At 23.4% G+C, this 26,698-nt stretch overlaps 11 protein-coding genes across 11 annotated transcripts; 5 read left to right on the forward strand and 6 right to left on the reverse strand.

The window, feature by feature from the left end:
• Positions 1-1,425: 1,425 nt before the first annotated feature.
• Positions 1,426-2,480, forward strand: DICPUDRAFT_81925 (uncharacterized protein; the record flags this gene model as incomplete). The annotated part of the gene is made up of 2 exons (XM_003291197.1): positions 1,426-1,450; positions 1,810-2,480. The coding sequence occupies 2 exons, from the start codon at positions 1,426-1,428 to the stop codon at positions 2,478-2,480; spliced, it is 696 nt and encodes a 231-aa protein (XP_003291245.1).
• A 546-nt stretch (positions 2,481-3,026) lies between these two features.
• On the reverse strand, positions 3,027-3,881 carry DICPUDRAFT_81926 (uncharacterized protein; the record flags this gene model as incomplete). The annotated part of the gene is made up of 2 exons (XM_003291208.1): positions 3,027-3,344; positions 3,573-3,881. The coding sequence occupies 2 exons, from the start codon at positions 3,879-3,881 to the stop codon at positions 3,027-3,029; spliced, it is 627 nt and encodes a 208-aa protein (XP_003291256.1).
• A 1,637-nt stretch (positions 3,882-5,518) lies between these two features.
• Positions 5,519-5,704, reverse strand: DICPUDRAFT_155830 (uncharacterized protein; the record flags this gene model as incomplete). Its single annotated transcript, XM_003291209.1, has 1 exon — positions 5,519-5,704. The coding sequence occupies one exon, from the start codon at positions 5,702-5,704 to the stop codon at positions 5,519-5,521; it is 186 nt and encodes a 61-aa protein (XP_003291257.1).
• Positions 5,705-5,985: 281 nt separating this feature from the next.
• DICPUDRAFT_81927 (uncharacterized protein) lies at positions 5,986-6,906 on the reverse strand (the record flags this gene model as incomplete). The annotated part of the gene is made up of 2 exons (XM_003291210.1): positions 5,986-6,295; positions 6,863-6,906. The coding sequence occupies 2 exons, from the start codon at positions 6,904-6,906 to the stop codon at positions 5,986-5,988; spliced, it is 354 nt and encodes a 117-aa protein (XP_003291258.1).
• A 908-nt stretch (positions 6,907-7,814) lies between these two features.
• Positions 7,815-9,485, forward strand: DICPUDRAFT_81928 (uncharacterized protein; the record flags this gene model as incomplete). The annotated part of the gene is made up of 5 exons (XM_003291198.1): positions 7,815-7,822; positions 8,476-8,564; positions 9,038-9,195; positions 9,231-9,266; positions 9,369-9,485. The coding sequence occupies 5 exons, from the start codon at positions 7,815-7,817 to the stop codon at positions 9,483-9,485; spliced, it is 408 nt and encodes a 135-aa protein (XP_003291246.1).
• Positions 9,486-9,795: 310 nt separating this feature from the next.
• On the reverse strand, positions 9,796-10,888 carry DICPUDRAFT_81929 (uncharacterized protein; the record flags this gene model as incomplete). The annotated part of the gene is made up of 3 exons (XM_003291211.1): positions 9,796-9,984; positions 10,123-10,434; positions 10,754-10,888. The coding sequence occupies 3 exons, from the start codon at positions 10,886-10,888 to the stop codon at positions 9,796-9,798; spliced, it is 636 nt and encodes a 211-aa protein (XP_003291259.1).
• Positions 10,889-11,557: 669 nt separating this feature from the next.
• Positions 11,558-12,163, reverse strand: DICPUDRAFT_81930 (uncharacterized protein; the record flags this gene model as incomplete). The annotated part of the gene is made up of 1 exon (XM_003291212.1): positions 11,558-12,163. The coding sequence occupies one exon, from the start codon at positions 12,161-12,163 to the stop codon at positions 11,558-11,560; it is 606 nt and encodes a 201-aa protein (XP_003291260.1).
• A 2,042-nt stretch (positions 12,164-14,205) lies between these two features.
• Positions 14,206-16,976, reverse strand: DICPUDRAFT_81931 (uncharacterized protein; the record flags this gene model as incomplete). The annotated part of the gene is made up of 5 exons (XM_003291213.1): positions 14,206-14,292; positions 15,591-15,851; positions 15,917-15,936; positions 16,076-16,099; positions 16,187-16,976. 5 exons carry the CDS (start codon positions 16,974-16,976, stop codon positions 14,206-14,208), a joined length of 1,182 nt encoding a protein of 393 aa, XP_003291261.1.
• Positions 16,977-19,661: 2,685 nt separating this feature from the next.
• On the forward strand, positions 19,662-20,174 carry DICPUDRAFT_155837 (uncharacterized protein; the record flags this gene model as incomplete). Its single annotated transcript, XM_003291199.1, has 2 exons — positions 19,662-19,908; positions 20,161-20,174. The coding sequence occupies 2 exons, from the start codon at positions 19,662-19,664 to the stop codon at positions 20,172-20,174; spliced, it is 261 nt and encodes an 86-aa protein (XP_003291247.1).
• Positions 20,175-23,245: 3,071 nt separating this feature from the next.
• DICPUDRAFT_81932 (uncharacterized protein) lies at positions 23,246-23,672 on the forward strand (the record flags this gene model as incomplete). The annotated part of the gene is made up of 2 exons (XM_003291200.1): positions 23,246-23,419; positions 23,499-23,672. 2 exons carry the CDS (start codon positions 23,246-23,248, stop codon positions 23,670-23,672), a joined length of 348 nt encoding a protein of 115 aa, XP_003291248.1.
• Positions 23,673-23,815: 143 nt separating this feature from the next.
• On the forward strand, positions 23,816-24,672 carry DICPUDRAFT_81933 (uncharacterized protein; the record flags this gene model as incomplete). Its single annotated transcript, XM_003291201.1, has 4 exons — positions 23,816-23,962; positions 24,257-24,281; positions 24,411-24,504; positions 24,588-24,672. 4 exons carry the CDS (start codon positions 23,816-23,818, stop codon positions 24,670-24,672), a joined length of 351 nt encoding a protein of 116 aa, XP_003291249.1.
• Positions 24,673-26,698: the final 2,026 nt, after the last annotated feature.

The following is a 26,698-nucleotide window of genomic DNA, read 5'->3' on the forward strand; positions in this document are numbered from 1 at the left end:
TTTTAATTTACTTTTAATTTTATTTATAAAAAAAATTTTTAATTTGTTTTAACATGAATTTCCCCCACAATGAAAATCATTTTTTTATAATTTTTTTTTAAAAAAATAATTTTTTTTTTTTCCGAACTTAGAAATATAATTATATTTTTTTAAAATTATAAATAATAAATTGAGGTGAAAAAAAAACTTATTTTTGTGTGAAAGAGTCTCAAACTGCATTCCATAAAAAGTTTTTTTTTTTTTTTTTGTAAAAATTATGAGAGATTAAAATATTTTTTTTTTTTTTTAAAATAATAAGAGGGGGAAATATGATTTTTAAAAATTTTATTTTTATCAAAATATTTTTTTTTTTTTTCAAAAAATGATGATTTTTTGGCTTTTAACATCATTTTTATAAAAAAAAAAAAAAAAAAAAAAAATTAATTTAAATAAAAAAATTTTAAATATTGTCGAATAAAAATACAAATAAAGTAATGTATTAATGGTTTTTATTTATTATAATCAAAAATACACGATTTATATGAAGGATTTTTTTCGATCCTAAATTTTAGGAAAAAGGATCCGGATTTTCATTAGAAAATCTAGGATCAATCCTAGTTTTAAACCTCGATCCGATACTATAAATAAAATAAAATAATTATTATTGGCAATTCCTTTGTAGAAATTTGTGTGTGTGGTAAATTTCATTTTTTTTTTTATTTATCATCATTATCGATTTTATTCTCGAATAAACCGCAATAATTATAATTATCTGTTAATTGATAAAATAGATTCTATATAAAAAATAAATAATACAATGTATTTAAAAAGGATATTTTTAAAAATTTCAAAATAATAATATCTAATAAATGAATGTAATATTTCTTTTATAATAAAATGTGTTAATAAAAATAATTATTCTGATGATGTTCTCAATGTTTTATTTATTGACACAAAAAAAAATATAATAATAAAAAAAAAAAAAATGAAATATAAAAAAACAAATAAATTAAAAGAGTAAAAAAAAAAAAAAAAAAAATAAATGTAATGAAAAGAGTAAAAATAAAAAAAATGAAACTTATAATAAAGTAATGTTTTTGGGGGTGAAGATATTATAATTTATTATTTTTAAAAAAAAAAAATTAAAAAAAAAATTAAAAAAATTAATTTTGAATTTTTTTTATTTTTATTTTTTTTTATATTTATTTTTTTAAATTTATCATTATTCATTGTAGGTACTATTATAATAATAATAATAATAATAATAATAAAAATAATAGCAACATATAATAATAGTAATGATAAATATTTTTTTTCAAAATTGAAACAATATATATTAAGTGAAATACAAAGACACATTGCAACTGCAACCATAATAAACCAATTCTACTTTAATAGAATTAAATTTAAACATAAGATTATTGGGCTTATAGTCAAAAGAAAATTATGGAATTTAAATTAAAAGTAAGTGGTAATAACATTTAGACTAATTGATTATTGTTATAAAGTAAACATATGTAATAACACTTTAAATTATTAATTATAATACAGGCAGATGAATATATTAATAAAATTTAGAGACATAAAGCTTTTTTTAGAGATGCAAATTTAATTATTTTATTAATACAGAAAAGAAAAAAAAGAACAGCTACACATGTTTGATTTAGTAGAATGTGCACACTATTTAGATAATATAGAAGCATTGGAGTATTTCCTATGAATGAATGTACCAACATTTTTACCAAACTACACAATTAATAAAAAAAAGTTTTTCAATATCATCGATTAAATCATTATAATTACTATTAAAATATCGAGTAAATATCATAGAACCTTATAATATCAATATCAATAATATCAATAACAATAACAATAATAACACAACAGCAGCTTCATCATCATCATTCAGTTTAAGCAATAGTAATAGTAATAATTATACAACAACAGTAGCATTAGCATTCAGTTTAAAAAATAGTTATAGTAACAATAATACAACAACAGCAGCACCAGAATCTACAACATTCATTTTAAAAAATAGTAATAGTAACTATAATTTAAATAGTAGTATTAGTGAATATAGCAATCTAAATAATAATAGTATCAATTTAGCCCGAAGCGCAAGTTGTAGTAGTATAAGCAGTTGTAATAGTAATGATATCAATGGGAGTAGCAGTAGTAGTGGTTGCAACAATAAAAACAGTAATAGATTTTTAATTAATAATAGTAATATAACACTTCCACCATCATCATCATATAGAAATTTAAATAAAGAGGAATTAAAATCATCACCAATTTATATACTACATTTAAAAACATTTAATATCGGTAATATTCAGGAGGCATTAGATAAGTTTAATTCAAACAGAGCAGACTACCCAAAGATTACCTATGAAGTAATGAAGAAATGTCTCAAGTATTCAAATATTGAAGATTTAAAAAAACTATTTAAAGTAATCAGTGCATATTCTACAGGTATAATCCTTCCACATAAAACTGATTGAAGGAATATTTATTTAGAGTTGATGTTTATCATTTTCATCATTTACTTGGCCAGTTTACAATTATATAAAAGAGCATCAACTGGTAATCATCTAATGAAGGAGATACCACTGTGGAAAAATTCAATTCTATTCAATCATCAAGTATGTAATGTTATATAAATACAAATATATAAAGTGATTCCAGTTGATTATTAATTTTATAAAAAGAAATATTAAAACAATTCCAACTAAAACAAATATAATCAATATTAATATAAATAAATTTTTTAAAATTATTTTTAACAATTTTCATATAAATGGTCTTTTTTTATTATTTTTTTTATTATTAAATTAAAACATCATTTTTATATTATTATATTTAAATCACCTTTCTTATTATTTAATAAAAAAATTCTAATTATCTTATAATTTTTATATTTTTTATTATAATTGTTTTCAAAATTAAAACACTACATTTTAATTTTGATTAGTGGAAACATTTTTTCTTAAAACACCTAAACCTTTTCTAGTTTCTTCTAATTCTTTTTATAATCTAAGAATTGCCATTTATTTAACTTTAAAACCTGTTGCAGATAATTCATCGAAATCAATTTCTTCTTCTGAAGCAACCTTTGCAGCATAAGTTTGTAGCATTTTATACACTCTTTGCAGCATTTGTAAGTTTATGTTGTGATAGACTATTAATATAAGATTTACAAGCGATAAAAGTTGAGAGGTAGAGGAAGTGACAACTTTAGCAGCAGAGATTAAACCTTTAGCCCAAGTTGGATATTTTCTATACATTGGACCACCATTACTAGTTCTACCTTTTTCAACACGTTCTCTTTGAGCCAATGTCGCAGCACCGACCAAAGTTGATGAGCACTAGTAATTGCCGCTTCCAGAATAGCTTCAGCGACATCTCCTTCTTTCTTTGGTTCTATCTTTGACTTTGCAGCCAATAAAGAATTAGCCGTATCTTCAATGGTTTTAGCAGCTAATAATTCTCTTTCGGCACTATCACCGAGGTGAAACCACTCTCTAAATATTTCTTTTCTTTTTCCTGATCCTATTGGCATCGGCTTGTTGAGCTAATGCATCCAATGCATTGACACCACCTTTATATGAAGCTAAATTTTTTGCAAATCTCTTACGATCATCATCTTGACATTGACCACCTTGAAGACGTACACTTTCAAATAGATTTTGAGTGAGTGCACCAATTTTTCTAGTTGCATCCATAAATTTACTTTGTAATTCTGAATCTACAATTAATATTGAGGAACCTTTAGAGTCATGGAATAAATCTTTAAATGAATTGACAGCGGCGAAAATATCCATTTCTAAATCACCCACTTGATTACAAAGTTCATGTAAACGATTGGCTTGTTGCATATGGTGTAAAAGATCTTTGATTACCATTTGATGGGTGGCTTCTAGATTACCTAAACTATTTGGATTGTCGAGTAATTGAGAAACATTACCAAACTTGATTGTTTTTTTGAATTATTTGATTGATTGCTAAAATCCTGTTTTGATGATGGTTCATTACCTAATACTGAAAAGATTTCGGGTAGGCCAAACTCTAATATTCACTTTAGCTATTAGGACGCCGTCAACATTAAATTGTGGTGGTTAGCTTGATTTATTCTATATCTTGCATATTTTGATTTAATTAGAGATAAATTACCAGCATAAGTAGCAATCTATATGAGAATAAAGCAATACCAATTAACTGTGGATCATTTGTATTGCCTTCTTTACAATAGGATATGCACTTGTGAATTAAGTTGAATTAAACTTTTCTGTTAAACCAATTGTTTAAGAATGGCAAGCGAAAGTTGGAGTTACTTTATAGAATTTGTTCTATCACTGTTGCTTGGGCCAAAGCAAATGTATTAAGATTCATATAAATAGTTGATTAGATTGAATGTCTTCATCAGTGTTTAGTATTTAGTTGGATCTAAGTTTAATCTTTTATTTTGCCAATGTTTTTTTCATACATGATAACTGTGCACACTAGTGTCTATAAGAGCTGAATGGGTACATCCATTAACACTTTTTGAATTTTTACATGAACTTGTAATTGATTTGAATTTTGCTTCAGCTAATTAACCAGAGATTGAAAGACTTTGAAAGAATTTGAGTTTCTCCGACTTTGTGACTTTTTATGATTGTAATTGCTATAAATTTTGAGATTTTTATTATTATTGAGCAATAGTTCGTGGTTGGATTGGTATTTATTATTATTTGTAAATAGTAAAATCTCTTTTAATAGGTTCGCTGTGCATTTGATAAACATATGCTAAATCTTTATATAATTAATTAAAATCCCTTCATTCATGTTATCGACGACAGCTGATCCTGTAAGGGTATTAAATGATTTTAATTAATCTGTCTTTTGAATATTAATAAAAGTTAATTTATGTTAGTAATTCTGTTTCTATTTTCTATATTTCTTCAACGATGCCATTTTCTATGTATATGTGTTTGTTGCTGTTGTTGTTTTAAAATAATGTATTAATTTACTTACTTGTTCTCGAAAGGTTTTAAACATATTTTTCAGTATTGTTAAAATTACATGGTTACCAATTTAAATATTAGCTCCTCCATCTCTTCTGCATTTACTCTTATAGTACACCAAATATATACGGTTCATTTTGCATATAATATTCTCTTGGTGATATTTTTTGGCATCTTGATTCTTTGTACATGTCACTTCATGAATCCTCACCCAGTTTTTATAAATCTTCAATATTTGAATACTTGAGACATTTCTTTATAACTTCATAGGTAATATTTGGGTAGTCTGCTCTGTTTGAATTAAACTTATCTAATGCCTCTTGAATATTGCCGATATTTATTGTTTTTAAATGTAGTAGTATAATTTGGTGGTGATTTTAATTCCTCTTTAATTAAATTTCTATATGATGATGGTGGTACTATTAATATAACACTTCCATGAACCTTTTGAGTCAGAAATCTCTAATTTTCAAATTTGTTCATTTTGTAACTTTCTAAGTTGTTCAGCCTGTATCATCATTTTAGTTGGAAGCTAGTCATCGAGATTTCTTGGATCTACTGCTATTTTTTTGACTTTCTATAAACTGTTTGGTTTCTAAATCTTTTTCCATTGCTAAATTCTTTTTTGCAATTCTATAACCATTGATTTCTTCTGAAGTATTCAATAGGATGATTGGTGAACCATTAGTACCTGCATTTGAACTACCAACATTCGATTTCATGCTTTTAATCAATTTCTTTAAAAAACTAATACTTCTTTAAAATGAGTTCATCAGCATTGGTTTCTAAGCAAACTAATACTTCTAAAGAAGCATTCATTAGTTTGCTTAGAAACCAATGCTGATGAAACTTCTGATATACCAACTGGAGTATCATGACCAATGTTGGAAGATTCTTTACTGAAGAATTGTAATCTCTGATTTGGTATTGTGATTTTCGGATTGAAGATCTTCTTGGGCTAATTCTAATTTTTCTAAAAGTTCTCTCTTCTTTTTTTTAATGGTTATGAACTGTTAGCTGATGATGAACTACTATCTGATGAAATGCTATTTGATGAACCAATAGCTAATGATGTACTGGCTGATGATGATCTGCTATCTGATGAACCTTTTGAAAAGTCCTCTAATGCGTCTGAAGAGTCTTTCCAGTCTGAAGAGTTACCTGCTATTATACCTGTTGATATGCTGGTTGATCCACTTGTTGATGTGTCACCTGTACCACCTGTACCACCTGTACCACTTGTGCCATTTTCACCACCCGCAGTAGAACCACCTGTGGCAGCACAACCTGCAGCAGCACCCGCATCGATGGTCCTAAAAAATGTGAGGCGTTTTATTAATTATATGATAATAAGTCGAATTTGGTGATGTTTGGGTGTGACTGTTATTTCTTAATGAGGACTGCCTTTGGTTTGGCACTATATTGATTTTTAACTATTAATTTTTATAAAATGTTTTAATATTAGCTTTCTTAAAGGCTTCTAATAACTGAGGATTGATTATCGATTTATTGAGTTAATACTATTATTTTTTTTATATAGATGACTAAAATTGGAGTATTTAAAGATTGTGCTCTATTATTAAATTTATTTAATTTGATATTTAAATATATATTTGATTGTTTTTTGAATTATTTGATTGATTGCTAAAATCCTGTTTTGATGATGCTTCAGAACCTAATACTGAAAAGATTTCGGGTAGGTCATATTCTAATATTCACTTTTAGCAATTAAGACACCATCTACATTATTAAATTGTGGTGGTTAGCTTGATTTATTCTTTATCTTGCATATTTTGATTTAGTTAAAGATATGAGAATAAGTTGCAATCTGCATAGGTTTTAATTTACATTTCTACAATAAATAAATAACCTCTATATACTTGAACAGTTCTAATACTTGGCAATTCTGATTATAAGTTTGCATTTATAAAGTTGAAAAAATGGTGGGAGGTGCTAGTAGAAGGATGAAGCATAATACTATATGAGAATTTGAGTTTCTGACTTTGTGACTTTTTATGATAGTTATTGATATTAATTTGAGATTATTTTTATTATTATTTTTATTATTATTATTATTATTAGAGCAATAGTTCATGATTGGATTGGTGTTTATTATTATTACTTGTAAATAGTATAAAATCTCTTTTAATAGGTTCGCTGTGCATTTGATAAACATATGCTAAATATTTATATTTTTGATTAAAAACCTTTCGTTCATGATATCGACGACAGCAGATACTGTTGGGGGTATTGAATGGTTTTAATTGGTAAATATGCCTTTTGAATATTAATAAAAGTTAATTTAATTTATGTTTGTGGATCTGCGTCTATTTTCTATATTTCTTCAACGATGCTAATTTCTATGTGTGTGGGTTTGTTGTTATTGTTGTTGTTTTAAAATAATGTATTGATTTTCTAACTTGTTCTATAAAGGTTTAAAACATATTTCGCTAATGTTAAAATTATTATTTTTGGTTTGGTGTGCTATATTTTACATTATTAAAATTATTTGTATGTGTTTGTTGTGTGTTGAAAAAAATAAAAATAAAAATAAATAAAAAAATTGGGAAAAATTTAAAAATTTTTTTTTAAAATTATTTGAATTTTAAAAATAAATATGGCGGTAATGTGTGTTTTAAAAAATCTAATGAAAAGATGCCCCATAATTTTACAACACATTTTTAAATTTATATTTTTATTTTTTTTTTAAAAAATAGTTTTAATAAATTTTAGTATAAATAAAATTAAAAAAAATCAATCATAATAAATATAATAATAAATATAATAAATAAATATAATAACAAATATAATAATAAATATAATAATAAATAAATGAAATAGTAAATAAATAGTAAAAAAAATAATAATAATTAATTATTTATTTATGTCAAAGTAACCTTATTAATGGCCCGTAAGGGAGCAGGGGTGTGACATTCACATAGTGTTTGGCATCGTGGTAATCCTCCGTTTTTTAAACCATATTTCTTTAAAATATGGATATATGCCCTGGCTATATCAAATCATATATTATTGAATGTGGACCTCTTTAAAAAACTGACAGGTGAATGGCATAGATATTAATTATAATTATTTTTTTGAACTATTTATTTATTTATTCATATAATAATAAAACAAAAAAAAAAACAAATAAAAGTAAGCGAGCTTTTAAATTTTTTATCAAATACTGTAATTTTATGAATATTAATATTTTTTTTTTTAATTAAAAATGTATTTTTTTATTTATTTCAAATATTCTTTTTAATACCTTTTTTGCTTAAAAAAATATAATTAATAAAAAAAAAAATAAAAAAAAAAATATTATAGGTAATCAATATTTGCAAATTACAGAATTAGATTCATGAAAAAGAGCTAAACAAAGGGCTCAACATGCATGCTACCTTATCATTATAACTAAAATATTTACTTAATAATTCTATATTTACATTTTTTGATTATTAATTCATTTAAAATATACTTATATATTAAATTTTAGCAGAAATTATTATTTTGATAGCTTCATATCAAATTCAAGTTCATATTCTCACCATAAAATAATCCAACTTCGATCACAACTTCAGCAATGTAATCTACTTCAAAAAAATCATTCCACGCTGGTCATTTAAGTTCCTACTATTATTGTTAACTTTATGATCAAAATTCAAGAAGATTCAAGGCTAGCAAATATGAATATACAAGAAAATGAAGAATCAAGGCTGGTTTGGTATATTGATGGGTATAGGTATTAAGTAGGGCCCGCTTGGTATCTGCATTCTGAGATTTACCAAACCAAGGGCTAATTATTATACTGTGCGTGGCGGTATAATAGTTAGCTGTCGGCTCAAATATACTAACCTCCCCGTGGTTGAGCTGGAAACACTCTTTACAAAGAGTGGCTAATAGTATAAAAAAAATAAAATAAAATAATGGTATCAGTTCCATTTTATCAACTTTAAAAATTAATTATAAAATCTTTAAATCTTTTTTCTTTATTTTTTTTATATTTTTTTTTTTTTTTTTCTTTTTTTTATTTTTTTATTTTTTTATTTTTTTTTAAGTTATTAAAATCTTAAAGTTTGATGGTGGTGTCTTTGGTAATGTTTGGGAATATATATGTACATTGAAAAGCTATATTGATATTGATATTGGTCATCGTCGTAGAAGATGCTGTTATATTTACTCTAAAAATAAATTATATTACCTTAAACTGATTCGAGTAATTATTTATATTATTTTATTTTTTTATTTTAGTTTACCAAATTTATTAGTTCTGAACTGGTAATGGAGGTAAATGTTGTGGAGGTACCAATGGTGAGGTGTTAAATATATTAAATGGTGATGGTGGTGTTAAAATATTTGATGATGATGGTGATTTTTTTAAATAATAAGTTCCAAATTGATGATGAGATATTTTTTGAATTTAATGTTATGTTTGGTTTAATTCTACCACCAATGGCATTATTAGTATTGGCACTAACTGAAGAATTTGGTGATTGGCTATTTTGAGAACCTGATAAAATTGATGCTAAATTAGCACTGCCACATCTAAAAACTCTTGTTACACGGTTTAAATGATTAATTTAGATTCACTCTCTTGATTTGTTGCCAAATTATCTATTTATTATTTATTTAAACCAATAATATGTTGGCCTCTTAGGATGTGTAGTTTCTTTATTTTATCAATTTCTGATTTCTAACTGTTTCCAAATGAACCTTTTGAGCAGAGATCTCTAATTTTTTAAGTTGTTCAGCTTGTATCATCATTTCAGTTGGAGGCTTGTCATTGAGATTTCTTGGATCTACAACAAAAATGCTGCTATTTCTTTGACTTTCCAATAACGGTTTCCATTGCTAAATTCTCTTTTGCAATTCTATAACTTTCAAATTCATGTTTAATCTCTTTGATTCTATCACCATTGATTTCTTCTGAAGTATTCAATGAGATGATTGGAACTATTAGCACCTGCATTTGAAATACCAACATTAGATTTTGATGAATTTGATGCTACAGATTTTAATGGATTTCTTTGTAAAAGATTTATTTGTTCCGCTTAATCTTTGAATTCATCAGTTTGCTTAAAAACCAATGCTTCATTGATTTCTCGTATCGATAGAGGGGATAGATCCATTAGCATATACCAACTAGAGTATAATGACTAGTGTTGAAAAATTGGTAACTGAATTTATCTTGAAGAATTGTAATCTCTGATTTAATTATGTGATTTTCGGATTGAAGACCTTCTTGGCTAATTCTAATTGTTCTAAAAGTTCTCTCTTCTCCTCTTCTTTTAAATAATTGCTTTTCTAATGAAATGTATTTTCTTTTTAATACTTGATAATTTTCCCTATTGGTGGAGGCACTTGAAGCAGATTGTGAAGCAGATGAATGAGGGTAATCACCAAAAGACTTCTGACTCCTTAATATAACCTTTGGGAATTTTGATTTCGTTTTTTGCTTTTGATAACAGAATTTTAAGCTGCACTTCTTTCTTGATTAATTGCCTTATTCTTAATGTTTTGATTTTTCAGGTAGTCTTAGTGCACTACGTTTATATGAGTATTGTCTTGGTCTAACTGGAATTGTTTCTGGTTGTTGTTGTTGTGGTGGTATTGCTTGGAATTGTTTCTGGTTGTTGTTGTTGTTGATGTTGTGGTATTATTTGAACACCTACTTTGTATTTCTTGGTATGTTCATTTGTTTTTAAAGTTGTCTCTGAAAGCAGCTTATATCATTTGCTCCATTCTTTAATGATTTGTTAATTGCGGTGAGTTACCAGTTTATTGAAAAGTTGGTTCATAACCCTAATTTGCGAAAAATGGAGTGATTTAGTCGTGCTTAATACAGAATGACCATTTGTTTGGAGATGAACTGGTGTTGAAAAATTTAATTTGGTACCAAAATCTTTCATTTAACCTTTGTTAATATTAATTTTTGAATTATTTGATTGCCAAAATCCTGTTTTAATAATGTAACCTAATACTGAAAAGATTTCGGGTAGGCTATATTCTAATATTCACTTTTAGCTATTAAGACACCATCTACATTATTATTGTGGCTGTTAGCTTGATTTATATTATATCTTGTATGTTTTGATTTAATTAAAGATAAATTACGGGCATAAGTTGCAATCTGCATAGGTTTTAATTTTCATTTCTACAATGAATAAATAACCTCTATATACTTGAATTTTTTGATTCTTTTGGAACAAATGACCTATATATTAATTAAATTCCGCATAACTGGTGGCTTTAACTTTAAATACGTATTCTCTAGATTTCACCTGATAATTGTCCTTGTTGTTTGTTCGATATACAGTTCAGTTTGCATATAAAATTTACCTATTGATATTTTTGGCATCTTGATTCTTTGTACCTGTGGAATATGTACTGATTGCTCTAAATAGTTTTTCTAAATCTTCAATATTTGAATACTTGAGACATTTCTTCATTACTTCATAGGTAATCTTTGGGTAGTCTGCTTTGTTTGAATTAAACTTATCTAATGCCTCCTGAATATTACCGATATTTAATGTTTTTAAATGTAGTATATAAATTGGTGATTTTAATTCCTCTTTATTTTAATTTCTGTATGATGATGGTGGTGGAAGTGTTATATTACTATTATTAATTAAAAAGCTATTATTGTTTTTATTGTTGTAACCGCTACTACAGCTACTCCCATTGCTATCATTAATATTACAACTGCTTATACTACTACAACTTGCGCTTCGGGCTAAACTGGTACTATTATTATTTAGATTGCTATATTCACTAATACTACTATTTAAATTATAGTTACTATTACTATTTTTTAAAATGAATGTTGTAGGTTCTGGTGCTGTTGTTGTTGTATTGTTGTTACTATTACTATAACTATTTTTTAAACTGAATGCTAATGCTACTGTTGTTGTATAATTATTACTATTACTATTGTTTAAACTGAATGATGATGATGAAGCTGGTGTTGTGTTATTATTGTTATTGATATTATTGATATTGATACTATAAGGTTCTATGATATTTACTCGATATTTTAATAGTAATTCTAATGATATTATTGATATTGAAAAACTTTTATTATTAATTGTATAGTTTGGTAAAAATGTTGGTACATTCATTGATAGGAAATACTCCAATGCTTCTATATTATCTAAAGAGTATGCACATTCTACTAAATCAAACATGTGTAGCTGTTCTTTTTTCTTTTCTGTATAGTAAACTAATTAAATTTACATCGCTAAAAGTCTCTAAAAAAGCTTTATATCTCTAGATTTTATTTATATATATTCATCTGCCTGTATTGTAATTAATAATTTAAAGTGTTATTACATATGTTTACTTTATAACAATAATCAATTAGTCTAAATGTTATTACCACTTACTTTTAATTTAATTTCTAATAAACTCCATATTTTCTTTTGACCATAAAGCCCAATGATCTTATGTTTAAATTTAATTCTATTAAAGTAGAATTGGTTTATTGTGGTTGCAGCTGCGGTTGGGAATGTTGGATGTATCTATTGTAATGTTTCTTTCTGCAATATCAATTGTACCACGAACTAAAAAATATCATTGTTTAAAACCATTCGAACTGTCTCTAATTTCTAATACATTCAATATTTTATTTTTATTTTTTGATTTTAATATCTTTAAATCTGAAACTAATTGTCCAATAAAATCAATATCTAAAAATAAAATGAAAAATTAATTAATATATTTATATTATTTTGTAAATAAATAGGTATGGTATCATTTAAATATGTGTATAAACTTACTTTTTGATTCAACAACTCTTAACTGATAGATTGTGTAACTATCACTTCCCAAAGAATCTAATGAAATTGTATAACTTATATCACATGTGTAATTATACCTTAACTGATGTGTCTTTGTATTTCACTTAATATATATTGTTTTTCCATTTTGAAAAAAAAAAAATTTATCATTACTATTATTATATGTTGTTATTATTATTATTATTATGGTAAATTCGGTAAATGATGATAAATTTAATAAAAAAAAAAAAATTCAAAAAATTCAAAATTAATTTTTTTTTTTTTTTTATTTTTTTTTTTTTAAAAATAAATTTTAAATAAAATATTTTTTTTTTTACCACCCTTTTCATTCACATTTTTTTGTTTTTTTAACCAATGCGATATTCCTATCAGCTTTTCAACAAACACAGAAACAGATAAAATGGAAATAGAATATAAAATTGTTCCAACTGAAATTATTTATTTATTTATTTATTTATTTATTTATTTATTTATTTATTTAAATTTATTTTATTTTTTTTTTAAATAGTTTTTAATTTATAATTATCTTTCTAACAGAAGTTTTAAATAATTATTTTTATTTTTTTTGAATGTATAAAATTAGGGTTTTAATTAATTAAAATATAATTAAGAAAAAATTAAAAAAAAAATTAAAAAAAAAAACTCAATAATTGATTTTTAATCAGTGGGGGTTGTATTTAGTTTATATGAAAAATTATAAAAAAAAAAGATGAGACACATTTCTTTTTTTTATTTTAAAAAAAAAAATAAATAAATTCACACAAACTCTTATTTATTATTTTAAAACATTATTATTTTTATTTTATTATTTAAATAAAAATATACATTTTTAATTTTAATAAATTATTATTTTATTTATTATATAAACAATATATAATGTAAAATTTCTAAAAAAATAAAAAAAAAAAAAAAAAAAAAACAATAATAAAACAAAATTAATTTTAAAATATAATTTTATCTTTTTTAATTAAATTATAATACACATTTTTTTTATTATATTATAAATGTATTATTTTATAAATAGGGAAGATGATTTTTACAAATGATATATTATTATTTCATCTTCGCTTTTAAAAAAAATGGTTTAAACAAAATAATTATGACTAAAAAATGTAATACATCTTTAAATAATATTTATTTTATTTTTAAAGTTTACTTTTTTTAAGTTCTATTCTTCTTTTATTTACAGCTAATTTTCCACCTATAATAAGTGCAACATACCCCGAACCACTTTTTTTTTTTATATGCAAAAAAATAAAAAATTACAAATAAAAAAAAAAAGTGTTTCGAGGTGCACCAACAACATTTTCTACTACTGCAACTGGTATATTAATTCCAATGGTTATTGATTCTTTGGTAGGATATTAGCAATGTTGTGATAATTTTTTATAGGTTAAACACAGAGACACCAAAATTATTTTTATTGTTTTTTATGAAGAAAAGAAAATTGATGTCTTGGATGTTGAGTTTAGGTATCTATCTTTAAATCTGAAACCAATGGTCCAATAAATCAATATCTAAAAATAAAATGAAATATTAATTAATATATTATTTGAATCTTGGTAAATTACTACTTTTTTTAATTTATTTAAATAGAAGAGGAAAAAAATTAATTTTTTTAAAAATTATTAAAATTATTAAAATTATTAAAATTATTAAAATTTTTTTTAAATTTCCATTTTTTTTTAATTTAAACTAAAAATTAAAATCCCACAATCTTTTTATTTTTATTTTTTTTAATTGTTTAAATTAATTTATTTTTATTATCTATCAACGAACTAGGTGCTGTAAGCTTCCGACTAACGTTCAGTTACGAGGGGGAGGATTTTCCATAGTTTTTCTTTTGTTGTTTTTTTTAAAAAATGATTGTATAATTCATTTTATGAATTCTATGATTATTTTTTTAAAATTTAAGTTACAAGTGGATAAATTATCAATAATACTTGTGAGTTGAATTAAACTTCTCTGTTAAACCCTATATTAATAAATTTTGATATTGATATAAATAAAAATATAAAAAATAATTATAAATATTTTTTTTTTTATCCGATATTTTTTTAAATTTACCTTTTTAAAATGTTATTTATTGTCCAGATCTTGTTACTCCAGATAGAAGTAGTATGCACCAGAAACCATTGAAACCTTCTTATTATATAAATTTTATTTAAAATTTTTAAAAGAATTTATAAATAAATAATTTATAAATCAACAATAATTAATAATTAAATTTTTTTAAAACAATATTGTTTTTTTCGAGTTTATTCAATACTATTTTATCAATTGTAATTATATCATGAAGAGCTATATTTAATAAAAAGGAAAATCGTAAAAAATAAACATATTATTTATAAAAATAAAATTTTATTATATTTTATATAAATATTTAATAATATTTTATACAAAAATTTATAATATTTTATTATATTTTATTTGAAAATTTAATGATGTTTCAGAATCCTTATACTAATTGATGTTCCAATATATTTGCCTGGCCAGGGAAAATGTATTTCTTCCATCAAATAGATTATATTCTATTATTATTATTTTTTTTTTTTTTTTTTTTTTTTTTTTATAAAATTATTAATTATTATTGATTTACTAAAAGTTCTTTTCTAAAGCTTTAGGGTTGATGATGCTGCTGCTTATGAAAGTTGATGCTGATGATGATGAATGCTGATGATGGTGATGGTGATGATGATGAGGACCAAGACGAATGCTGATGATGGATGCTGCTGATGATGATAATGCTGAGGACCAAAACAAATGCCGGTGTGATGCTCATGATGTTGATGATTATGAGGACCAAGATGAATACTAATGATGATGATAATGCTGAGGACCAAGATGATAATGCCGAGGACCAAGACGAATACCGGTGAGGATGCTGATGATGATAATGCTGAGTACCAAGACGAATACTGATGATGAATGCTGCTGATAATGATGAGGACCAAGATGAATGCCGGTGAGGATGCTGATGAGGACCAAGATGAATGCTGAGGATGAATGTTGCATATAAATGCTGCTGATGAATGCTGCTGCTGATGATAATGCTGAGGACCAAAACGAATGAATGCTGAGGAATAAAAAAAAAAATTAGTATTTATTTTTATTATATATTATATATATATATATAATTACCTGTTTGTTTGTTCCCTTGGCTATTATAAAAATAAAATAAATGTATATTGATAAAACGAAAATAAAAATGAAAAAAAAAATAAAATTTTCCCCCACACACCACGAAAAAAAAAAAATGAAATTTACCACACTCACCAAATTTTTACAAAGGAATAATACCAAATTGAAAAAGATTAAATCCATCTATAAATTTTATAAAAAAATAAAAATTAATTATGTGTTATTTATATATTTTGATGTTAATTTTAATATGATAATTTACTTATTTACAACGGTATGTACATGGGTATGGTGAGTTTTGTGGTGTTGGTTGTGGAGTTGGTGTTGGTTGTGGAGTTGGTGTTGGTTGTGGATTTGGTTGTTGTAGTGATAGTTGTAGTTGTTTTAGTCTTTGTTGTATTTTTCGGACTAGTTGTACTAGTTCTAGATCACGTTGTTGTTGTTGTTGTTTTTGTTGTAGTCGTTGTAGTCGTTGTAGTTCTAATTGTAGTTCTAGTTGTAGTTTTCTTTTTCGTATTTCTAGGTGTTGTAGTTCTAGTTTCATTATTCCTAGTCCTTGTTTCAAATTTTTTAGTCGTATTAGACCTTGTTGTATTTTTAGACTTTCTTGCATTATTTCTAGGTCTGGTTCTTGTTCTATTTGTTGTTGTTGTTGTTGATTTTTTTGTTGTTGATTTTTTTGTCTATAACCAGGGGAGTCAGCATTGGAATAGGCGTTGGTGTTGGTGTTGGTGTTGGTGTCAGCATTGGAATTGGCATTGGTGTTGGCGTTGGCGTTGGCGTTGGCGTTGGCGTTGGCGTTGGCGTTGGCGTTGGCGTTGGCGTTGGCGTTGGCGTTGGCGTTGGCGTTGGCATCAGCATTGGCATTAGCGTTGGAGTTGGCGTTGGTGTTAGCGTTGGCGTTGGCGTTGGTATCAGCATTGACGTTGGCGTTGGAGTTGGCGTAGGCGTTATTGTTGGCGTTGGTATTGGTATTGTTGGTGTTGTTATATAAATGTTGAATAATATATAAAAGTGAAACCCCAATGACAATAACACAAAAATAATATAAATAATCCATTATTGATTTAAATACGGAGTGGTGATATGGATTATTATTTATAAGTTATTTATTATTAATAAAAATTATTGTAGTTATTAAAATATTATTGTATTTATTATAATATATAAAAAAATAAAGTTATATAATTATTTTTATGTTGACAAAATAATAAAGAAAAAAAAAAAAAATAATAAAAATTTAAATTTCAAGCTATGAAAAAATTAAAAAAAAAAAAAAAAATTTAAATTAAAAAAAACATAAAATTATAATTAAAAAAAAATAAAAAAATGATTATAAAAATTATGTGGGGGTTTGAAAACCCGGTTTTCCCAACAATCCCTTTTTTTTTAAGTTTTATTATTTGATGTTAAATAGTTTTTTTTCCTAATAAAGGAAAAAAAAAATCAGGACTACATGATTACAAAAAAAAAAAAACTAAATTAATCACTATAAATAAAGAAATGATAATTACATTTTTCTATAATATTATTTATTATTGGTTTATTTATTATTATATTATCTTTGTTTAATTATTTATTTATTTTTATAAATAAAACATTATTTTATAAAAAAAAATAATAAAAAAAATAAATTATAAAAATTAAAAATGTAAATAATAAAATAAAAATAATAATGCTTTTAACAAATAAATATATCAGAGTTTGTGTCAATTAATTTTTTTTTTTTTCAAATATAATAATAGAAATGTGTCTGTCAAATATAAAATTTATTTTAAATACAACCCCCACTCTTTAGAAATTTCTATTGAGTTTTTTATTTTTTTTTCTTATTAAATAAAAATATAATTAATAAAAAATATAAAAATAATTATATAAATTGATTTTAGAAGCATAATTAAAACTGTTGTTACAAAGATAACTATAAATAAATAATAAATTAACCAATTATAAATAATATTTTTTAAAAAAAAAATAAAAATAATTATCATTTTTTTCTTAAAAAAACCAATCTGAAAATATAGCTTTAATAGTTGTATATTGATCCATAGAAATTAAAAAACAATTTAAATGGAAATGATAATTATTGAATTAATAGATCATATTTAATATTTATATAATGACCTCTAAAATAAATCATATTACAAGATATTGGTTTATTTTCTAAAAATTAAAATAAAAAAAAAAAAAAAATAGGGTCTTAATATTTAATCCGTTTTTTCAATTTCAAAAATTTTTTTTTTTTTTTTATTTTTTTTTTTTTTCAATTATATATAAATGATTATTATTATTTAATATTTAGTATACCCTCCATGTGCTTTTAATATGGCATCCATTCGGTCAGGGAGTGATTCATATAATGATTTTATAATTGATTTTTCTATTGAATGAAATGCATCTTGACATACCTGAACTTGGTCTTGTGATGGGTTACCAAACATCTTTTTTGATACCCTTTCTTTGATAATTGACCAAAGATTTTTAATTATATTAATATCTAGACTGTAGGGTGGTAATGGATAAACTTGTATATTATTTTCTTCTAAATATTGTTTCACTATCTTTGCTGTATGCGAACTACAGTGGTCATGACAAATGATTGGCAACCTCTTAGGCACTTTATTTATATCTGCATATTATTCTAAATTTATTTGTGTATCGTTTTTTATAATATCAAGATATTGTTTAGTTCAAAATCCATTTGATAAATGAATAAATAAATTGGACCAAAATAAAGAAAATTTCCAAAAATATTTAATTAACCCTTTCTAAAATTTGTCTTGATACGTGATTCTAGTAAAACATTAGTGTCATAAGCCCAAGAAGACCTACCATGGTTATTATTTTTATATTGGAACTTTACTTCATCCACAAACATATAATTTTCTCATTATTCCTAGGGTAGAAAATTTAGTTTATTTTTTGAAAAAAAGGGTTTCTAAGTTCGGGGTCTATAAGTTCCATTTTTAAAGTCAATTTCTGAGTTTTAGTTTTTTTTTTATTTTTCCAAGTTTTAAAAACAAAAAAAAAAGTTTTTAATTTAAAAGGTGTATAAAAATCAATAAAAAAACAGTTAAATCATAATCAATTAATGTATATAGTAATGTGTGGTTGTTTCCCCCTTTTTTTTTTTTTTTTTTAAAATTTTTTTTAATTTTTTTTTAAAATTTTTTTTTTTTTTTATTAATACACATAAATATTGTTAAGAGGATTTTTAAATATATTTTATTACAATATAGCAGTTATATAATTAAGCGCAATATTTAAAATTAAAAATAAATAAATTTAATAAAATTTTTTTTTATATATCAATATCAAAATTTATTAATATAAAAATATAAAAAATTATTATATTTTAAAAAAATAAAAATAAATTAATAAATAATAACATTAATAAATATAAAATTATAAAAAATAAATATATTTTAATATTAATAACTTAATATCAATGGAAGGAACAAATAAAAGACCTATTACCACAAGAAATTCAATTTAAGATCTAGACAAAAAGCTATCAACATCCATAGCATTAGATATCATTTTACAAATGGTAAAGTATACATATTATTATTTAATTTATTGATTAAAAAATTATATTAATATCTTATTTTTAATAGATGGTAAATGTTTAGCAGCAAAAAAATATAGAGAAAAAAACAATCTTTCAAATGATACAATAAATACTCTAGGTTATCACTTTGCCAAAGAGAGGGTATATAGCAACTATGATGAACCTTTAATTTAAATGCTTATTGAAGAAAAAAAAGAAACAAATACATATATTTCAAAGTATAAAGAAAGTTTAGATCATAGAAATGATACAATAAAATATTGGAAAGAAAATAGTATTAAATATCCAACATTATATTCAATTGTAAGAAATGTACTTTCAGTTGCTTCTTCGTCCGTTGAAATTGAAAGAACATTTTCGGGTGCTAAATTGTTGGTTACAGACAACAGATCAAATTTGGGTTGGGAAAGAATAGAACAATGTGTGTTATTAAGGGAATGGGCAAACATTTCAAGAGTAGATATTGTCTAAAACTCTGTCATTTATAATTATTCAAATATTTCAAAAATGGTATGATTAAATAAAATTTTACAAGAATTTTAAACTTTTTTCATAAAAAAAAATAATGTAATTTGAAGTTTTTTTTTTTTTTTTCTAAGTTTTTAAAATGAAAAAATTAGTCAAGTGGGTGGGTGTGGGAGTGGGGGAAACTCAGAAATTTTTTTTTTTTTAGTCAAACTTAGCTAAATTTTTCTCCCTAATTATTCCACAAAAAAATTTATATGCACAACTTCAAAAAAAATCTTTTTCTGCTATTATGTCTAATCAATGAAGGATTCTTAACTTTCTTTTTATATATTATGTTATATCTCTTTAATATAATTCTTACTGACTTGTATGATATTGTTCCAAATCTATTTTGTTCATACCAAATTATACTTTATTTTATATTGTTAAATTTACTATTTTAAAAATTGAAACATAAATCACGTTTATCAAGTTCGTCAAACTTTATTTTCTCCCATGACATTTACGGTCATTGATTGTGCCTGTTTGTTCTACCATTTCTAATGTTTTTGCTACTGTTGATTTATGCACTCCAATTTTTTTGCAATTTTTGAGTTCGACTTGTGACCTATGTTTTTATATGATAATATTGAGTATGGAACTTCATCACTTAACCTCATTTTGTTTATTTACTATATATAATTTTTAAACTTATACTAACACTTAATTATTAAATTAATGATAAAAAAAATATAAAAATTTTAAAAATAAAAATGTGGTAAAAAATATAGAAATTTTTTTTTTTTATTTTTTTATTTTACCCACACTCACTCCTAACGATTTATTTTTAAATATTAATTATTATTGGCGGTAAGGTTCGTCATATATAAATTATTATTGGTAGATCATATTTTATAAATGATTTAATAAAAGTTGGGGGGTCTACATATATATAATCCTGGCACTGTAATAATGCTTAAACTAAAAATACATTATCCTAAAAACTTTGCTCCTTCCACTGCTGTTTTGTTGCCTCTAACCATAATGAAACCATTATCTAATGCTTGTGTAAATAGTGTTTTGATTTAATTATTTTTTAATTAATTTTAAATAATCATTTTTTTTGTGTGAGTTTCATTGTACAATGTATAATAATTTCTCTCAAATTCTTTTTTTTTTTATTTTTTATTTAATTTTTTATTTATTTATTTTTTATAATTAATTAAAAAATATTATTTGTATAATTAAATTGAATAATTAAGAGCAAGTACTTCATTAAAGAGATTTTTGATCAACTATGAGTTCTAATGGTGATACTTGGAATGAAAGTTGAAGTGTTGATTATTGAACCAATATTTACTCTATAACTTTATAAATATTAGTTATAAGTTAATTTACTAATTTTTTTATTTTAATATTTACCTTTAATTAATAAAAAAAATGTATAATGGGAAATCTTTTTAAAAGAGTTAATGATACTCCAAGTGAATGGAAAGAAGCATCTGGAATTTATAGTTTTTAATATACAAAAGACGCATGGATATTCATTTCTTGGAGCCTACTAAAAATGATGAATGCTGCTAATGATGATAATGCTGAGGACCAAAAAGAATGCCGGTGAGGATGCTGATGATGATGATGATGATACTAAGTAAAATTTTTTTAATTCCCAATATGTGGGATAGAGGTCTAGTTGTTCTAAGGTAGGTATATAATTTTTTCTAAAAAATTATTATTATTATTATTATGGTTATAACTATTGCTATTACTATTGATAATACTTTTATTATTAATTTTGCTATTGCTATTGTTACTGCAATGGATATTGCTATTACCATTGCTATTATTAAAACTATTACTATTACTATTGCTATTGGTGTTATTATTTCTAATGATAATGAAATAATAATTGCTATAACTATTAATATTACTATTGCAATTCCTTTTGCTATTGTTTTAACTATTGAAATTGCTACTGATTTTATTAAATTTTTATTTTTATTTATTATTATTATTGTTGTTATTATTATTATTTTTTTTAAAAATTGCTTTTGCCAATAGAGCAAAACATTGATGAGAATAAATAATATGCTAAGGCAAAAATAAAAGTGAAAATAATAATTGATGGAATATCCATTTTTATTTTTTAGTTGATTATGAAAAAAAAAATTATTTTAATATATATAATATTTTTTTATTGAATTTTATTAGATTATTATTATTATTATTATTGAAAAATATTGAATAATAAGCTGATATGAAAAACTATTGAAGAAATAATTTAAAGAAAAAAAAAAAAAAAAAAAAAAAAGAAAAAAAAATTTTTAAAAAAAAAAATTAAATTTTAAAATTTGGATTGAAAATTAAAATTAAAATTATTAAAGAAAATAAAAATAAAAAAATTATAATTAAAATTAAAATTCACAAAAGAAAAATAAAAAAATCAATAATTAATATGAGGCTTTTCGAGTGTTTATTTTTTTATAATGAAAAAATGATTATGTAATAAATTGGTATTTATTTTTGATATTAATTATTTAAATATAAATAATATAATTATATTATTTAAATATGTAGCAATTGAATTATATAATAAATATTTTAAAAGTAAAAATAAAAATAAAAAAAGAATCTATTGATTGTATATTTGTGAAAATATGCTGTTTTTTTTTAAGAACTTGATTTAAAAATTATATTTATTATTTATTTTTGTTATTTAATTTCTGTTATGTTCTGATGAAATTAAGGAACTTAAAAAAACAGTGGAATGATGCATATCTGCCACGAATGCGAACTGGGTTCACAAATAATAATTTCCCAATCTATAAAAAATAAAAAAAAAAATAAAAAAAAAATAAAATAAAAAAAAAAAAAAAAAAAAAGAAAAAAAAAGAAAAATAAATAATATAAAACCACACACAATGGGGATCGAGGTTCATACATTTATTATATTATTATTATTAACTATTTTTATTTTTTTTAAAATTTTTTTTAATTTTTTTTTTTTGTTTTTAATTAAAAAATTAAAAAATAAAAAATTTTTTTTTTTAAATTAAAAAATTTTATTTGTATATAATTTCACACGCCCATATTTCTTTGTATATAATATCAATAAAATTTTTTACATAATAACAATAATATTTCACATTCCATAATATCTTTCATTTTTTTAGATTCATTCTTTAATTAAAAAAAATGTTAGATTTATTATTAAACCCATACCAAAAACCAAGCCCACACCAACATCCACACAACTAATCAAACCACATATTCAAACCCACAAAAAAAGGGAACAACAAGAAAAAGAACATATGGAACAACTAGAAAGAGAACGTATTGAAACTTTACAAAGAGAGTGTCAAGAAAGAGAACAAGAACAAAGAGAGCAAGAACAAAGAGAACAGCAACAAAGAGAGCAAGAACAAAGAGAACAACAACAAAGAGACCAAGAAGAAAGAGAACGTAGAGAAAATGATTATAATTGCGTAAGTTGTATGGAACAATTTTTATTTATATATAATAAATAAAAATTATATATTAATTTAATTTATTATTTAATTGTAGAGAGTAAATCAAGTCGATGTTGAAGATGAAAATCAAAATAATAATCAAAATAATAATCAAGAAAATGATAATAATAATAATAACCGTCCACCTGTTTTAAATAGTGATGATGATTTGAATTCCAACGATTCCTATACCGAGATGGAATATTTTGACCGTATGGATACCGATTAGATTTCGGTTACCGTTCCAAATGGAATTACATTAGATTTCTTGGATATGGATCAAGAATTTGCTGGCCACCAATTCGATAAATACATGGACATGGATCAATAATATATTATCCATTAGGATACGGACTAATAACGAAATCAAATATGGTTAAAACTGAAAATCATCATCATTGGACAAACATTTTCATCATTATCAACATTAATAGATTAAATTATTCATCGCATTACTCTTCAAATCTACAAAAAAACGTTCATGAAGTTATCAAGGCTCCAAAAACAAGCTCTCTAATTGTAAATATTAATATCTACTAAAATATTATTAAATTTGAATATAAAAGAAACTAATATTTAATTTTAATTCTTAAATAGTATAACTATATTTCTTTCTCTTTCAGTATTAAATGTCTGTAAAATTATAGTTCTCACTCTTTCAGTATAATCAGGTTCTTTCTCTTTCAGTATATTCAGGTTCTTTCCAAAATGTCAGTATTAGGGCATTTATATTATTAATGGTAACTATAGTGTTAATATTTACATAATTATTATTTTTAATATAAAAGAAACTAATATTTAATTTAATTATAGTATAATTATAAATCTTTCTCTTTGGGTAAAATCATGTTCTCAATTTAATGTCTTACAATAATTATTATCTCTTTCAGTATATGTTCTTGTTTTATATTATTAAGGGTAACTAAAGTGTTAATATTTAAATATATTTTAAATTTAAATATAAAAGAAATTAATATTCAATTCATATTTAGTTTAATTCTTTTTATTTCAAGCTCAACACGTTCAATTATAAGTCTACATTCTGTATTCATAATTTTAAGGTAACTATAATTTTAATATTTACATAATTATTATTAAATTTAAATATAAAAGAAACTAATATTTAATTTAAAAAATTATTTAGTCTAATTTTAATCCTTTCTTTTTCAATTTCAATACGTTCTTTCGAGTCATTAACCATACTTTGTGCGTTCCATATATTCTATTAAATCGAGGTTTAGTATATTATTTTTAATAGTGGTTTTCAAGTTATTCATTAAACATTGGGTTTTTTTCAGATCACTCATCAAACATTGGGGGTTCAATATATTCTTTTTAATTTGGGGTTTTCAAGTCACTCATCATTCATTGGGATTCAGCATATTCAATTTAATTATGGTTTTCAAGTCATTCATCAAACATTTGGGATTCAGTATATACTTTTTAATCTGGGTTTTCGAGACATTCAAACATTGGGGGTTCAAATTATATTGTTTTTAATTGGGGTTTCAAGTCACTCATCATTCGTTGGGGTTCATCATATTCATTTTAATTGTGGGTTTTCGAGTCATTTATCAAACATTGGGGGTTTCAAATTTTTCATCATACATTGTGGTTTTTTTAAGTCATTCATCAAACGCTGTGGTTTTTTCAAATCGTTCATCATACATTTTGGTTTGGTTTATTCTCTTTAATTGTGGGTTTTCATGTCATTTATCAAACATTGAGGGTTTTTTCAAGTCCCTCATCATTCATTGGGTTTACTTTATTCTTTTTTTTCAGCCCATTCATCATTCATTAGGGTACTAGTACTTTAAAGGTAATTATAAAGTTAATATATATATAAATGAATACTGTTATTAAATATTAATTCTTAATTTTTCAGTTTCAAAACATTATAATATAAATATAAATAATAAGTAATAATGAAAATAAAAAAGATAATAATAAATAATAATAATAATAATAATTAAAATAATAATAATATTCAATAACCTAGATTATAATGTAAATAATTCATCATTCAAAGACATATATAATAATATAAATAATATGTATATATTTTAGTATAAATAATAATCAACTTTATATAGATATAGTGTAAAAAATAGTTAACAAGTGTTTATAGTCAATTATCAGTGTTTACAGAATAATTCGAATAGGTAGCGAAAGGCAGTTCTGGTAAATATTTTAAATTAGTGTTTAGCACATATTCTCCCAGTCAAAAGTAATCAAACGGAATTGATTTTAAAAATTCTTCAATAAAAATTTATCTTTGATCAAAAATAATAATTTAAAATTAATAATAAAAACATTTTATTATTTTTTGTAAAATAACTTATTTCTTAATGACTCTTAATTGTATTATATTATTCATTTGTCGTTATGGGCGATAGCTTCTCTGGGGTTGGAGTACGGCAATATATATCTGCTTCAAGGGGTGTATAGTCTAACTTGATAGGTATGTTAACAAAAAACTCCTTAAAGGGACTGCTTGAGGCAGGCGGAAATATGAGGCAACAACAATGATGCACATAGATACCTTGGGCCGTTTGGGTTACAATGCAGATTATGAATGAATCTATTCCATTTTAATTTCTAAGAGTAACACTAACAGCATAAATATAATTTGGACACAAAGAATTTATTGGGAATAGCACACGATTACAAGTTGTTTCTTGATCTATGTGTAAATATATTTGTTTTGCAATATTAAATTCGATTTTAAATAGATGTAATGAATTGTTAAAAATTTTAGTTGGTCAACCTATTATTTAATATATTAATAAAAATTAATTCGGTTAGTAACACCCAGTGGATGTTGTTTAAATTTTTATGATAATTTACTTACTTGTGATTATTATCGATCGTATTTGCCATGTTTAAAAATATTTATGTGTTTGAAAAAAAAAAAAAAAATTAAAATAGGGGAAAAGTGCTGTTTTTTTTTTTTATTTTAATAAACAAAGATATTTTCCGAGATAATAGTTTGGGTTGATTTTTTTTTTTTTAAATAAAAAAATAATTTGGCTTTTTTAAAATCTATTAAAATTTTTTTTAAAATTTTTTTTTATTTTTTAATTTTATTTTTTTTAATTCAACATAAATAATTTCAATTCACAACAAACACACACATAAATAATTTTAATAATGTAAACTATAGCATAATACAATAAATTTTCAATACACAACAAACAAACACATAAATAATTTTAATAATGTAAACTAAAGTACATCCGATAAATAATAATTTTA

Source organism: Dictyostelium purpureum (genome assembly GCF_000190715.1).
Source record: "Dictyostelium purpureum unplaced genomic scaffold DICPUscaffold_266, whole genome shotgun sequence".
Lineage (NCBI taxonomy): Eukaryota > Evosea > Eumycetozoa > Dictyosteliales > Dictyosteliaceae > Dictyostelium > Dictyostelium purpureum.